This window comes from Microcaecilia unicolor, chromosome 5, assembly GCF_901765095.1.
Source record: "Microcaecilia unicolor chromosome 5, aMicUni1.1, whole genome shotgun sequence".
In the NCBI taxonomy this organism is placed as follows: domain Eukaryota; kingdom Metazoa; phylum Chordata; class Amphibia; order Gymnophiona; family Siphonopidae; genus Microcaecilia; species Microcaecilia unicolor.
Window position 1 is genome coordinate 154833290 of NC_044035.1, and position 16634 is coordinate 154849923.

General features: G+C 44.3%; 1 protein-coding gene across 9 annotated transcripts in view; it reads right to left on the reverse strand.

Moving 5' to 3' along the window:
* SORBS1 (sorbin and SH3 domain containing 1) overlaps nucleotides 1-16634 on the reverse strand; it is a 426813-nt gene that overhangs the window by 157200 nt on the left and 252979 nt on the right. For 8 of the 9 annotated variants that reach the window (XM_030203463.1, XM_030203461.1, XM_030203460.1 and 5 more), the window contains 2 exons: nucleotides 8744-8891; nucleotides 5232-5261 (listed from right to left, as the gene is read on the reverse strand). In XM_030203463.1, the coding sequence (XP_030059323.1) occupies nucleotides 5232-5261; nucleotides 8744-8891 (178 nt within the window). The remainder of the gene's footprint in view (nucleotides 1-5231; nucleotides 5262-8743; nucleotides 8892-16634) is intronic. The other variant, XM_030203457.1, reaches the window with a different exon arrangement.

A 16634-nucleotide genomic window follows, 5' to 3' on the forward strand; every position in this document is an offset into this window, starting at 1 on the left:
CTCAGTACGTCTTCCAGGTCACTGAGATTCTTTCAGTTCTTTCGCACAATTACCCTTGAAAACCATTTCCGATACAGGTAGATCTCTTACATCTTCTTCCGTAAAGACCAAAGCAAAGAAATAATTCAATCTTTCCTCTATGGCCTTGTCCTACCTGAGTTCTCCTTTGCTCCTTCATGATCTAACAGTCCCATGGATTCCCTCACAGGCTTTCTGCTTCTGATGTACCTGAAAAAAGGTGTTGCTGTGAGTTTTGTTTCCACAGCAGCTTTTCTTCATATGTTCTTGTAGTCTTCTTTATCAGTGCTTTGCATCTAACTGACACAGCTTATTTTGCTTCTTCATTTTGATCCTTTTCCATTCTTTGAAGGATGCTCTTTTGGCTCTAATAGCCTTTTTCACTTCACCTTTTAACCATGTTGGCTGTCGTTTACTCTTCTTTCCACCTTTGTTAATACATAGGACACATTTGGTCTAGACTTCCACAATAGCATTTTAAAACAATGTCCACACCTTTAAGAGTCCTAACCTTTGCGGCCGACCCTTTCAGCTTTTATTTTAAAGCTTTTTTCCTCATTTTTGTCATAGCCACTCTTTCAAAAATTGAATGCTACTACAGTAGGTTTCTTAATGACTTCACTCCAGATAGCTCAAATTTGATCATGTTATGATCACGGATTTCCAGCGGATCTAGTACTGTTACCTGTCACCCCATGCCCTGCATTCTACAAAGGACTACATTTAAAATAGCTTCCCTTCTTGTCAGTACTTGGACCAGTTGCTCTAAGAAGCAGTCATTTATTATATCTAAGAATTTTACCCCCCCCCCCCCCCTAGTGTTTCTTGATGTACCATTTATTCAGTTAATATTGGGGGTAATTGAAATCAGTACTCAAATACAAAAATCACCTCTCTTCTATTAAGGGTACAAAATGACTGCTTTAAATAAAAAGTAATGGAGAAAAAAAGACCTCAGAGTCATCGGAGCTTAAAACAAACAGCAAAAGCTGATAATAGTAAAAGCTCTCATTCGATCATTGGTCAGAAAAAAACTCCACAAAGGTCGTGGAGACAAGGACTGTGTCGGAATTTAAGAACGTGTGGGATAGTGGGATCCCTTAGGAAAAGGAAAGTTAGTGGTTATAAGGGATGGGCAGACTGGATGGGCCATTTGGCCTTTATCTGCCGTCATGTTTCTAAATATACCACATCAATAGCAATATCTATCCCTGTCTGCTCTAACATCTTATTTTTGAGGCTTCTAGCATTTACATATAGACACTTCACTGTGGGGGGGGGGGGGGGGGGGGGTTTCCAGCATCTACAAGCTGCTTTGAAGTTATGTGGGATAATTTGCATTCTTAACTCTGTTTTCCCATTAAACACGATCCTTGCTTTCTTTCACCATTATTGAAACTCCTCTGTTGGGAGTTCCCTAAATGTCCTGTTTCAGTAGTATCCTTTGAGGATATTCCACACTGAAGCATGCGCTCCTGGGTGACTGTTGGCTCCCCCCCCCCCCCCCCCCCCCCATTTTAGTTTAAAATCTATCTCTTTTTAAGTAAGTGCTAGCAGCCTGGTTTCATTCTGGTTAACGTGGAGTCCATCTTTTCAGAACAGGCTCCCCTTTCACCAGAGTGTTGTCCAGTTCTTAACAAATCTAAATCCCTCATCCTTGTACCATTGTCTCAATCACACAGTGAGACTGCAGAGCTCTGCCTGCCTCTTGGGTCCTGCATGTGGAACAGGGAGCATTTCCAAAAGTGATACCCTGGAGGCTCTGGAGTTCAGCTTTCTACCTAAGAGCCTAAATTTGGCATCCAAAACCTCCCTCCCACATTTTCCTATGTCATTGGTACCCACATGTACCAAGACAGTAGGCTCCTCCCCAGCACTATCTATAATCTTATGTAGGTAACGCGTGAGGTCTGCCACCTTTGCACCAGGCAGGCAAGTGACCAGGCAATCCTCATGCCCAGCAGCCACCCAGCTATCTACATGCCTAATAATCAAATCACCAACTACAGCTGTCCTAACCCTTCCCTCCAGGGTAGGAGCTCCTGGAGACACATCTGCTGAAAATTTAGGTATGGCCCTGCTACATATAAGTGCTGCTGAATATCAGGTGGATAGAGTTCAGTTTATTAATAATCTTTTGACACTGTTGAGTTTAACCTGGAAGTTCTAGATATTTATTATAATAACCAAGGCTTGGAAGTATAGCTGCCATCTGCTCTTCAGGTGCTAGCTAATGTCACAAGTCAAGCTCACACTTTTCTCAATGTTCAGGCATGTCTGATGGCCATGGAGAAGAGCGCACAGCAGAAAGGCAGGTATAACTTATAGTCAGGGGTGTGCTGGTAAAGTTTTAACAACAGGCTCTTTCTCCGGACGTAGCCAGCTCTGCAGTTGGAAGGGCCAGGGGTGGCCGGGTGGGGGGTGAGCAACACTTGCCTCTCTCTCCTCCCTCCCTTCGTGTGGGCACGCTAGGCATACCTTTGCTGGCAACCAATAAATGGACTGCCACCACTCCCAACGTCTTGCTCTGAGCAGCATGCTGAAACTTCTCACACATGCTGGAGAAGTCCTAGCCTGCTGCTCAGAGCTGGAAACAAGGAGCTGGGAGCAGCAGCAGTCTATTTACTTGGCTGGCAGGGCTCAGCATCCCCACCAGCAAAGTAAAAGAGAATTCAGCAGGGGGCCCAAGCCCACATTTGGGAGCCAGTTGTTAAGTAGCCATGGAGGGCCCTACGTTAACAACCGGCTCCCAAAATTCTTAAAACTTACCGGCTCTTGCAAGCCTGTGAGAGCCTGCTCCAGCACACCACTGCTTATAGTGCCTCTACACAGGTCAAACACTGCTGCTGATCTTTCTCCCTAACTCAGCACTGGCTGGGCCCAAAAACGTAACCATAGTTGCTAACCTGTCCCCTTTCCTCTCCTTGCTCTCATCATCAATGCTGTTGCTGACCCAGGCCTAAAAACACTGTTGCTCATGCAGGCTTTCTCCTTGGCCTGCTAAACTCTGTGGTCTTATTATCACAAGCCAGGGCCAAATCTTCTCCCCCTCCTTTGAATCCCTCCCCAAGGACTGGCTGTTTCTGCCAACTGGAACTGGCAGGAGGCAGTACAGTCATGGTGCCTTTGCCTCTGCCACCTGGAGCCCTAGTGTTGTGCTTAGTTCAAGATTTTAGAGGGAAATCCAACAGGAGGGGAAGATTGGCTACAGAGAGTTGGCCTAAGGAGTGAAAGTGAGGAGCTGAGAGATGGTCAAAGAAGTGGGGATGGAAGGGAGGAGAATGGGCCCTGGAGGGTAAGAGAGGAGGGAAAAAAGTCCATACCGATTCCAATACCAATAATCTACACTGGAGCTTCCCAAAATTTAGGTCAGGACCCCAAATAGGGTCATGAATTCTGTATTTTGGATCACAACCTGGATGGGTACCTCACAGGATATCATTGTCCTACACTGCCTAGGGGTTGTGTGTTTTCTGGGGTTGTGGCTGCAGAAAGATTGGTGAACAATGATCTACACAAATCGCACAATGAAGAGAACCTACAGTGTGATTGCATTTATGGGGTGAAATGAGATAGAAAGGTTTACTTGGGGGAGGAGAGTAATTTTATAACAGGGCACCTATAAAAATCTCCAAATGTGCTCCTATTTTATATGGGCAACATACGCACTTATTTGCCTTTATAAAATAGGCTCCTAGAACAACCTCCATAAGCACACAAATGTCCTCATACAAATGTATTACCTACTCTGAGGCTGTATACATATAGAAGTATTTTATATAATATATCACAACTCCACCCTTGATTCACCCAAACACAGCAGGTACTATGCATCTGTGTGCCTACTTTCTATGCATGTATACTCCTGCACAATTTTATAACAGCCATTTTCTGTGTGCTAAACATGCTTTACATGTGGAAAATGCTTTATATTACCTCCACAATGATAACACTAACATAAAGACAGAGAGGCAGGGCATCATGAAGTTTCCATACTTGGAGGCTGCAACAGTTATTCATCTTTCATATTCTGTGGCATCAAAGTTTTGCTGAGGACACCCCAATTTTTCATGAGTACATGCATGCAGCAAGAGAGAGGGAAACACAGAGCACGTGCAGACCGAAGACTGCCCATAGCCAGCAGACAGGATGGAGAAAGCAGCCCAGATTCTCAGAATAAATAACTGAAGATGAGTCTCATTCAAAAGGCAGATGAAAGGGCCAGATTTACTAGGCTATTCTCCCACAGACGCAGAAAGGGAAAAAGCCTTAGTAAATCAGGCTCACACATAAAAACATCAGTGGAAACAGTAATGTAGAACAATAGATCAAAACACACGAAGATCAATTTTGCCTTCTAGGTAGTTACATTAGGCAGAGCACAAAATTCACTGAGAAGTGAATCCTTAAATCCCTACTTTAAGATTTCTCAGAATTTTTGTAAGTTCATGGATATGGGTGGCACAGCCAGTGGTGGGAGGCGGGGCTAGTGCTGGGCAGACTTCTACAGTCTGTACCCTGAAAATGGCAGATACAAATCAAGGTCAGGTATACACAAAAAGTAGCACATATGAGTTTATCTTGTTGGGCAGACTGGATGGACCGTGCAGGTCTTTTTCTGCCGTCATCTACTATGTTACTATGTAAAGAGGAAATCAACACTGGGAAAAGAGGCAGAAGACTGCAGATTAGACAGAGAATGACAAAGACAAGTTCTGAAACATCAGGATAGGGACTGCAAAGAGAGAAGCAAGACTGCCGCTGAGAAGCCAGGAGCTGGCCTGTTTCTTGCAGAAACACTTTCTTTTTTCCCACACACTTTTTTGTGTTATATCTTATGCCTCCCCCATGCCCTCAATCTTCTCTCCCTTTTTACATCATTGTCTCTTTTCCTCCCTTCTCTCATTCCAAGGTGATCTCTTTCTCATCATATGCTCCCTATTTTTTCCCACTCCCTTCCCTATGTCTTCTCTTCTTTTTGCTTTTTTCCCCTACGTGCTTCCATTTTCCTCGTATGCTCTCTCTTAATTTTTCCTCTCCCTTCCCCTCCTAACCCCAAGCTCTCTCTTGTTTTCTCTCTGGTCTCAGTCTTTCTTTCATCTCTTGCTCCCTATGCTGTCAGGATAAAGCACAAATCAATCAATCAGTACAAAAATACAAAAGCAGTCACCAGCAGCATAGGTAAAAGCCGTAAGCATCCCTTCAGGTCATACCTGCCAGGCTATTGAGCTTTTTTTGCTGTTCTGTGGTAAAGGCAAAAAAAAATAAGTGAAAGATTGTGTGAGACAGGTGAGCAGTGGCATTTCACAGAGCATGTGGCATGTGGACAACAAGCAGCAGTGGCCAGGCAAGGAGTTTTCATTGTACCAGCCCTGGAAACCCTCTCATGTGAACACTAGAGAACATAAGAATAGTCATTCTGGGTCAGACTAATGGTCCATCTAGCCCAGTATCCTGTTTTCCAGCAGTGGCCAATCCAGGTCTCAAGTACCTGGCATAAACCCAAACATTAGCAACATTCCATGCTACCAATCCCATGGCAAGCAGTAGCTTCTCCCATGTCTATCTCAATAGCAGAGAAGTAGCAGTCAAAGCAGCAATACCACTTCTGAAGGAGCAATTTTTGGTCAGATCTTAATGCCTTCTCTAGTTAACATTTCCCATGTCCAGTCATCTCCCCGCTGTCACTGACAAACCTGAAACAACTGTATGTAGAATCTCCCACTTCGACCCATACTGAGTAGAAAAGTACCCTTCCTCCTGTGTTCCAGTGGCTACTGCAAATATGCCCTTTTTTGTCTACTCACTGTAAACATGTCCTTCTCGCCATACCCGCTACAAGATAAAAATATATGTGATATTTATTTATACCTTCCCACCCACTTTCACTGCACTTTTCACACCCACTGCAAACACATCTATATACCCATGAACTCTGCTACTGCATCTTTCTAACCACAAGCATTTCAAATAGACCTGCTCCCATACTTGCTGGAACTGTGTACTTCTACCCTATTTCTGCAAGCAAGTCTTTCGACTCATAACCACTGCAGGGAGCTTTTCTCTGAAAACTCAGGGGAACTGTGCCCTCCCTCAGAAACCATATCCAGTCATGTAGCTACTGCAGCTCACAACACCCACTGCAAATATACCCAGTGCTACTGTGCCCATCTTTGCCTACCCAATTCAAGCATGTCTCCAGCACCTTCCCACTCCCAACACTGCCATCTCTCCATACCTCGTGCAAGTGTGTCTATATGCTCAAATCAACTGCCAGTGCATCTTTCTGCTTCTACTACTGTAGGTACATCCTTCTCTTCATAAACACTGTAATCATGTTCTTCTCTATCCATACTTACTGCTAGCGCCTAACTACTACAAGCCAGGGCTGCCGAGAAACTGAACCGGGTCTGGGGCAGGGCCACTGCCATCCCCCCTTCGATCACTGCTGCTGCCCCCCACCAATCGCTACCTCAACAGGATTGAATTGAAATGCCTTGGCTGGATGGGATCCCGAGGCCCCACCAGCAGAAGACGTCTTCCTCCAGCGCTGTCTGCCCCTGTGGCTGCTTTTCTTCTCAGGGCATGCTCGTTTTCAATACCAAGCATGCGCCTGAGAGGAAAAGCATCCGCTCAGCAATGGGCAAAAAAGCAGCACTGGAGGAAGCTCCGGGTCCTCCCTAGCCTCCAAGGGGGGCCCGGTGCCGTAGTTTTCTCTCTCCTGCTCCTGTCGGGACACAATCACTCGGGTCCGTCAGGAGAGAGAGAGAGAGAGACCCCGGCGCTGGGCCTCCCCTGGAGGCCAGGCCCAGGGAATTCTGTCTCCCCCCTCTCTGCGGCCCTGCTACAAGCACGCCCTTCTTTCATACTCACTGGAAAAGCCTGTTTTTATGCTGTGCCTACCCAGCTGAACTCTTCTCCCCGTAATCAATGTACATGTGCCATCCATAATCACTTCAGCTTGCCTGCTTCTCTGCGCACTCACTGCATGCACATTCCTTCCATGCTCACAACACGGTGTTTCTGCCCTTATTCATTGCAAGAGTGCCCTTCTTCCAGTAACCAAGACAAGTCTGTGATTCTCCCCATACCTTCAGCAACCATATCTTTTTATCTAAACCTATTACATGCCTACTCTTCTGCAAACACCCACTGCAAGTGCATCCTTCTTTCCATTTGTAATCAAAGTATAACCCCCTCTCTACACTCTCAGGAGTAAGCTTTTTGTTTCATGCTCACTGTGTGTGCTCCTCTCTCTTCTACATACATGCTTGTTTTTCTGCTTCTTCCTGCGTCCTGCTATCCATATGCACTGGGAAGACAATATTCAAAGCCATCTGTTTGTGCAACCTGGCTGGCTGATAATCACCCTTCATCAATGCAGCTAACAGTGTGTGTGCTGTTCCAGAAAATAGCCTCATTTAGAGGAAGGCATTACTAAGACATACATATATTAGGGAAGGTAAACAACACACACTGCTTGCATTTCCCATGAAAAAAAAAAAAAAGAAATCACCTTCATGTAATGTAGGTACCAGTGCTAGTCGGTACCTTATGCCCGAACTAAGTTTCAAAGCAAGAGTATGCACATAATTTGACTTTGAAAATGAGTGCAAAAAAATCCCATTGCAGATAGTTTGAAAATTGTCTCCTAAAAGCACATATTTCTGGAAGGCCCTGTCCCCCTCAAACATGCCCTTTTTCCTCGACCCACAATGGGCCAGATTCTATATAAGGCGCAAAGAGGTGTTGCATTAAATTGCACGAGCGGCCAATTTACATGCGCTACTCAATTGAGTAACGAGCCAATCAGTGGCAGACAACAATCAGTAATTGGCAATAACTGGAATTTGTGCAAACTTCTTTTTAGGCGTAATCTAAAAAGAGGTACATGTAAATTCCAACGCGCTAAGCTGAAAAGGGGGCGTGGCCATGAAAGGAGTGTGGGTGTGTCAGGGCGTTACTCAAATTTACATGTGTTGTTATAGAATTTGGGGAACACACCTACATATAGACGCAGGTTTTATTTCACCAGGTTTTCAGTGGCGTAAATGGCCACACCAAAATGTCGGTGTATTTCCCAGTCTTATGTGCTATTCTATACACTGCAACTAACTTTAGGCATGTTATATAGAATAGCGTTAGGTGTGTTAATGGGACACATCTAGATTTTAGCTGGCAGTTACAGAATCTGGCTCATTATGCATGATCTTCTAACTTCTGCATATAGCAACTTCTGTCTCATCCACTACAACTGCACCCATCTCTCCATACCCAATATTATTCCATAGCCTACTGGAAACACACACTTCCCTTCCCATCCTCTTCAAATGTGACCTTCTCACAAACTCACTGTAGAAATTCCCTTCTTTCTCCACCCAGAACAAGCATTCCCCAATGGCTCTGCTACTGCACGTCTGTGGGAGAGTTCATTCAAATTAACTGTACATGACTGCACCACTGCTCAAAATAGGAACGGATTCAAGCAAATTCGTTTACATGATAAAAACCTTATGATTCAAGCAAATCGACTGACTGTTCGTCCAACAGTCCATATATAGTGCCCATCTCTATCACTTCCATAACAGATTTGTGTTTCTCCCACTGACCAATGTTAATGCTTGCATAAAAGTTACACCTCAGGATGTTCTTTCTTTAGAATTTCTCAAATATGTCCTCTGTAAAATACTGAGTGCGCCACACAGCAGGGGATCCAGGTGCTTACCTCGATTGTGCTGTAGCAGCACGATGGTGGGGTTGACAATGGTTGTAGAAGGGTAGACCGAGCTGGCTTTGCCTATTGAAGTGAAGGAGGGTGAAGAATCAGTCCTAAGGCTGGCAGAAGAGGTTTCATTTGGCACAAGGTGGGCATTCTGTAAGAAGAAATATATCATTCACCCGTATACCCAATAAAGAATGAAAGACTCCAAGGATGACAGATTATAGCCAAAAGCAATACATCGACAATCAGTGCACCACATATTCTCTCTACAGACTATTACTCTTAGCCAGATGTAATGTTCAGGGTGCAATGGAGCTTTCTGACTGACTACAAACATGGATAGCAGTTGAGATGCCCTTTATTGTAATCAAATGGGGAACAGCATGGCAACCTGGGTTTCTGCAATGTTATAGATGTCAAAAAGGATGATACCATGAGTACTACCAATTGAACAAGACATTTCATGGAGCTGGTGACTATGAGGTTCTCTTTCTGATCTACTTACCCCCCCCCCCCCCCAAAATACACACACTACCCACTGATTGAGTGGAGTGGGCTTGCTCTGCAGGGTAACAGTTTCTTTGTACCAGCATTGTACAAATTTAAGTCTACTGCCTGACAAGATAAGCTCCGGGGTATGACTGCCATGCAAGACACTCAGGATTGCATACCTGGGTAACAGAACAGGCTTTGGGGTACCAGTATAAAACGCAGGAAACTTATGGCTAAGCCTGCCTGAAAGGGCTGACACAGTTTAGGCATACTTCTAGTACCAAAAAGAACTGGTAGCTTGCTTTTTTCACACTCCTCATGTATCTCATAATAGGAAGCAGGGCTCAGCTTCTGAAGAGGGGTCAGAGTTTGTGACAGCAGGTGCAGACATGCAGAACTCATGCAGCTGAGAGAAAGCATTAACATCGCTAGTTTCCCTTGGAAGCTTAAAGTTAGTTCAGCTCTATAGTCTCAGGAATACTTGACAACACAATGTCAAAAACAGACATACAGAGTATATGAAAGAGGGGTGAACTAAATACCAGCAAAAACAGAAATGCATTTTTTTAAACACACAAGAGCTCCTCTCTCTTCCAAAACCATGCTTCAAACATTACACAGAGTGACAAGCATAAGCATATATCCAGGCAATAATTCATTAGCTGCTATGCAACCAAATGGGGCTTTAACCTGTATTAAAAAGTCCCACATTTCATCTAGTCCATAGATTGTAGTGCTAACCCTTGGCCAGGTGCCACTGACTTCAGTGCCTTCCAGAAGCTGGTATATGCATACGTACCTGGGGTTTAGCCACTGGCCAATAGGAGTCGCTATAGTGTGATGACAGACTCCCCTACTCCCAAAGGCTAAGTGCTGTTTTCACGGCACCCCTTCTGCTAGTTAACCCAAAGAGCAGAAGCTTATGATTATGTTTACTGAATTTGATAAACCGCCTTTCTAAAGAAACAATCAAGGCAGGGGCTCCAGAACCAAAACTAGGTCCTCCCAATGATAATACGCAACACTGCCACTTAGAGATCTGTTATTTTTCAGAGTAACACACACAGATACATGACTAGGCCATCAATCACAGGCATGTCTCATGCTCAAGGTAACAAATGCAGTAATTCCATAGGGAACAACTGACCACTTCTTTTATTACTTCTGTGAGAACATCTAGGATACCAGATGACTGGCAAAAATTATTACTCAGGGTAACAAACAAGGGCACGTCTCAGTGATCATCTAACCAGCTGTCACAATCGTCAGCCATCAGTTCCCTTCTAAAAATTAAAAACCATCATAAGAATATGTAGCCCCTTCATTAAGAGGTGACATGCAGAGCTGGGATTTATTATTTTAATATAACTCAGTCACAACACTGGGTCCTATTTTCACTGCCACCAGACAGACTTAAAATTTGACTCCATAAATACTTTTAATAAATCTGTTTGAGATCTCAGAGTCTGGTTCTATGTCTATTCTCTCCTCAGACTGGGAAATGTAATTCCCAAGCAGACTGTCACCACCTTGCAAGCAATAGCAAATCTGCCCACAGCATAGACAGATAGGAAAAACACTATTTCCTAAATATCCTACAGTTCTCTACCCACACCGCAGAAATAGAAGGATTCTACTTTCTATTCTCTCTTGCTCCAAATAGAGCCAAACTGCTAGTGGCTGATTCTAGCAACTTCCAAAGAGAAACCTAGAAAATTTGCTTTGAGCCTAGTCCAGATGCAGCACTTGGTTGACTTAATTGGGCAACAAAAAAAGTTGAGATGAATAATCAACTACAGAGGTATACAAACCACCACGAGGAGCTGTGGGAAAATGAATGGAGGAAAAAAAAATGAAACATGAAAAAATTGTAAGTACAAACCCATCAAAACAAAACAAGAAATGAGAAAACATTTTTCACACCAGTTACAACTGTAAGCAATTAAGTAAATAGAAAAATAAAATGTTATATCTATTAAGCTACTGCCAAGCTCTAACTCAACTAGCCTGCTCCTTTCAGGTTTATATTTTCAGGGGGACAACAGTCCCCTCGGCAGCTTCTCATTCTTTCTTTCATAAGCATCTTTCCTGCCAACACAAGTCCCATTAACCTGGAGTTACCAGGCATTGGGGGGAATTCTCCTCATTTTCATGTTCCCAACTGCATTTTGTCCATAGTCAGCCTCAGATTCCAATACTACAGATGCAGTCAGCATAACAAAAAGCAGGCCGTATTCTCTTTCCTCCCTCTCTAAGGGCTGTGACCAATCCATGCCACAGAGAGAGGGATCTCCTCTGCCCACTATTGAGATGAACAGTGACAGATTACTTTGACTGAGGATGGATGGGACAGCCCTGGACCCTTCAGCCCTACAGTTGCAGGCTAGCATCTTGGGAATGAGGAGGAAAGGCAGAGAAGACTCCAAGTCAGAGAAGAAAAGGGGGCTGATGGCTAGAAGACAGCAAGCACAGATGTACAGGAGATGAGACAGAAGCCTGGGGCCCATCATTAACACATGTTGTTCTTAGCTATCCAGGCCACGCTAACACTCACCCAGCAGGTCTTCTTGCTTGAGGAGACAGAATTCTCCATTAGGTTTTCCAGTATCTCTATAAGTTTCCAATTCAATAATGAGGCTGCAAAATGTCTGTGTGGCTCCCAAAGAAAACTAAACTTTACTTACAGTATAAACAGGTTCAAACGGTTACTTTTTATGTCCATAAACTATTCACAGTGATAAACCTTCACATCCACACCTCAGGCTTTTGACCCTCCCACGGTTTCTTCTTCTTAGTGGGCAATATATTTCATCATTTACTCACGACCCTAGAAGGCATGTGGAGGTTTCTTTCTCCATCCAGAAGCTCCAAGGTCTTTTCTTGTGAAGTTTATCTCTCACTCCTAAGCTCAGTCATATCAGGGGAAATAGTCCCACCATAGATCATCTCCACAACATCACTTGATTGGAAATGCCAGGGGTTACGCTTTAAATCTCAGGTCTCTCTACCTCTTTATGGAACATTCCTTTGGGACTTCTCTGTGTTGCCCTTCTTCTCTCTCCTAGGAGCACAGGAATGAATGTACCTCTGGCAGTCACTTCCCTTTCCCTTCACTCTACCCTCTAGGAGATAAGGAAGAAACAGCAGCACTTCACATGGCTTCATTCCATTTTATAGCCCTGTGGTGCTGCCATCTATTGATGATACAAAAACATTTCATTTCTCTACGTAATATTCCTCACATAGTCCAACTGGAATTAACAGTTGACCTACTTCAGGGAACCAATCCAATACTTTTAATATTAGACAAGATGATGAATCATATGCACCCTTCAGACAAATAAACCAGTGGTTCTCTACCATTAATATCTTCTGCATTCCAATTACATTTAACAGTTCACCACATTCAAACACCACCAAATGGAAGGGAGCCTCAATGGAAACCTTTCACTATAAACTGTGCAGATATTCTGTATTGATGAAAACATGCTCAAGACTGGATACAGAGCAGTGGAATAGCCAGAAAGCCAATTTTGGGTGGGCCCGAGCCCAAAGTGGGTGGGCATAACATTTTCTCTGACCCCGCCCTACCCCAGCATCATGAAACTCAATATAAATACTTCAGTAATTAGGATCCCCCAAGCTCCATCAGCAGAAGACCTCCTCCAAAGCTAGCAAAAACTCCTTTTTACCAAGTTTGGCAGGCAATAGCGACGTCCCTAAGCCACTGATGCTGGCACCCCATACATGCTTAGTTGTTGGTGACTCAAGGATACTGCCACCGACTGCAGAGCTTGGTAGAAGGGCGTTCTGGCCACCGTTGGAGAAGGTCCTCAGCTGACAATGCTTAGAGATCCCTACAAGTTAGAGCAAGGTTCAGGGCTGGTGTTAGACATGCTAGGGCCCCTCCTGATCCCCTCTCCTCCCTGCTTCCCCGCCAATCCCCCCATCTGCCATTACTATCACAAAGACAGATCCTCACCAAATATAGAACAATGGCAGCATGTACTGCCACACTGGAGAAATAAAAACAGAAATGCATTTCCTCTTCTACTGAACACACTACAAAGACATCTGCTATGCTCATTTCCCAAAACTAACATACTACTTGAGAAACTCTACATTGTACAACTTTACAGGTCTATCCCTCCCGGGATTCACTGATGTTTGTGAGTCTCAGTGTCTAGTATATTAGATGTTACTTGATGTCATTGCTACTACCATATTTTATGTTCTAATAACTATATTCTATTTGTATTTTTCCGTTACTTAATGGTATTCTTTAGATATGATTTTACCTGTTTTGATTTTATATTGTGAACCACTTTGTTAGTTTAAGGAAGAGTGATATATCAAGGATAATAATAAACCATAATAAACTATAAATCGTATTCCATTTAATATATTCACAATAAAATGCTTTTTTTCTACCTTTGTTGTCTGGACATTTTAATTTTCCACCATATTGATTCCAGTTTCTCTTTTGCTAATTCTTCTTCAAACAGCTGCTATTTGTCTTTGCTCCTCTCGCCTGAGCTCACTACACCTGCCTTTGACACATCAATCTTTCCTTTTTAGCTTTTTCTTCTTTTTTCCTTTACTGCCTCTCTGTTCACTTGAGTTTCACCCTCTTTCTCATCCTTCTTTTTACTTTTCAGGTATCTATCAAATTCCATCTCCTTCTCTCACCCACTAGCTCTCCTATTCTCCATCTCGCTCCTTCCCCAGCCTTCCATTCCCTTTCATATTTAATCTACTTCCCATTACCATATTTCTAGCCCCTGTAATCACTATCCTCTTCTCATTCATTTCCTTTCCACCTCTCCCCCTGCCCCCAGCCTCTCCCACATGGTTCCATCATTCTCAGCGTCTTTCTCCCTCCACTCTTCTAGCCCAGCACCAGCTCCCTTCTCCCCTCCCCACCACTGTAGCTTGACATCTCCATGTCCCTTCCACTCCTACTCACCCCATCATCTTCCTGTCCCTTCTCTCTTCCCTCCTGTCCCCTCCCCCGTGGTCCAGCATTTCTCCCTCTCTCTTCCCTCCTTCCCATTGTCCAGTATCTTTCCTTCACTCCCTTCTGCCCTGGATCCAACATCTCCCTCTTTCTCCCTTCTCCCTCCTATGCATCTCTCCCTCCCTCTACCTCCATGTCTAACATCTCTTCCCTCCTTCTCTCCCATTGTCCACCACCATCTGTCTCTCTCTCCCTTCTTTATGTCCTGGGTGTAACATCTCTCTTTCTTCTGCCCTCCTCATGCAGCATCTCTCCCTCCCACCCCCATGTCCAACATCTCTCCCTCCTCCACCCAGTGCAACATCTTTTTTCCTTCCCTCTCCTCCCCCATGTCCAACATTTCTCCCTTTATTTTCCCTCCCTCCCGTCAGATTTTCAGTTCAAATCTTCACCCCCCCACACCATCTACCTTCACAAACATCTCTTTCAAAGGGTTACCAGTAGCAGCATGATCAACTCTCACATGCTGCCTGCAGCTGACCCAAAAGTCTCCCCTCTGCTATGTTCCACCCAGGCAAAACCAGGAAGTTGCATGGGTGGGGGGGGGGGGGGGGGGGGGGGGCGCGGACGTGGCTGAGTGGAGGTTTCCGGGTCATGTGCAGGCAGCGTTGCTGCTGCTGCAGTCCTCTGAGAGAGAGGCTTGTTAATGGAAGGAGGTGAGGAAGCTTGCTCCCTCATAATGGTGTTGTCAAGGGTGTACAGTTGCTGGGTGGGCCTGAGCCCAAAGTGGGTGGGGTCCAGGCTCATCTGTGGCTACGTCCTTGATACAGAGCCACTTTCCCTATAGACCCCAGATGTCCATATGGTTTTAACTGCAAGATGGTTGGAATGCATTTTCTTTCCTTCCTCTTTCCCTATTAAGTTTCTTTGAATTTGCTACACTGCCTTTTGCAAACAAATACTGCAAAGTGGTTTACAGATGCAATCCTTGAGTAAACAGCATGTACATAATAGCTTAATAAACCATCATCACAAAACAATACATACTGGAAATCTTTAAGTAGATATCCCTACCTTCCTATTTATACATCCTTGTCTATCAGGGACCCTCCTTTTCTCATCTTCTTCCTCAGGCAACCTCTTCCCAATCCAGAAGAACCTACACTTCCCCCAGCTCCCAAAATTTGCTCCACTTTTTTTCCCCCTTCCTTCCTTCCTTTTGTGTTCCACAGCTGGTAGTTAGCACAGATCTCTGCAGCTCCTCTAGGTGCTGGTGCCAAACCGCCCCCTTTCATGTGCTTCACTGATCTTCTGTTTGTACTGCATGGTGCTTTTGCCTATGGTGTACCATGCAGTTCAAAAAGAAGAAGAGAGAGCTGTGCAGGAGGGGAGGTGGGCTACCAGCAGCTACACAAGTTGCAGAGGGGTGAGGAGTAGAGATAGCAGGGGTAACCCAGAACAAAACAGACATCAGGACTGTTGCACATGCAGGCCACACTGGACTCACAGATCACAGTTTGGGCACTGCTGAACTGGGTTATACAGCATCTGCCAGCTCTAGCCTGACTCTCTCTCACATCACATCACATCAGTCTTCTGTCTGATGGCTCACTCTTCCAGACTTTGTTTTTATCCTGTCTTCAATCATCTCACTATTCTCTATGGGTATTTTTTTTTTCTTTGAAACTTCTTCCATTCAGACAAGGACATTTCTGGTGAACTTGGTTAACCAAGCCAATTTTCTGGGAATCCATTCTCCACATAGAGCGAACAACTCCTTCAGCAATCAAGGTTTCTACTAACCTACTGCATATCATGTTTTCCACTTACAAAATGGAGGAGTGGCCTAGTGGTTAGAGTGGTGGACTTTGGTCCTGGGGAACTGGGTTCGATTCCCACTGCAGGCACAAGCAGCTCCTTGTGAATCTGGACAAGTCACTTAACCCTCCATTGCCCCAGGTACAAATAAGTACCTAAGCCGCATTGAGCCTGCCATGAGTGGGAAAGCGCGGGGTACAAATAAAAAAATAAAAAAAAGATCAACCCGTATGCACTTCATGCATCAAGGATTGAAACTCTGTTTTGTTCTTGTGGTTTAGTCCTAATTAGATTGTAAACTCTGTCGAGCAGGGACTGTCTCTTCAAGTTCATGTGTACAGCACTGCGTACGTCTAGTAGCGCTATAGAAATGATAAGTAGAAGTAGTAGTTTAAGCTATCAATCTTGCAATGCTCTCCTTTGTCTTTTAAGAATGAATCTTCAAAGCAATCACAAATTGGAACTCTGGACAGACTGTATGCAACTGTATCTCTTTCACCAGTTGGAAAGGGGCCAAGATGGAATTGTGAGAGGGTACAAAGTTAAGAGTTCCAGACTAGGGAATTATTTTCTGCATTGAGAGCATGGCCACAGATGAGACATAGTGAAAAAAAGATTTGCTCACAA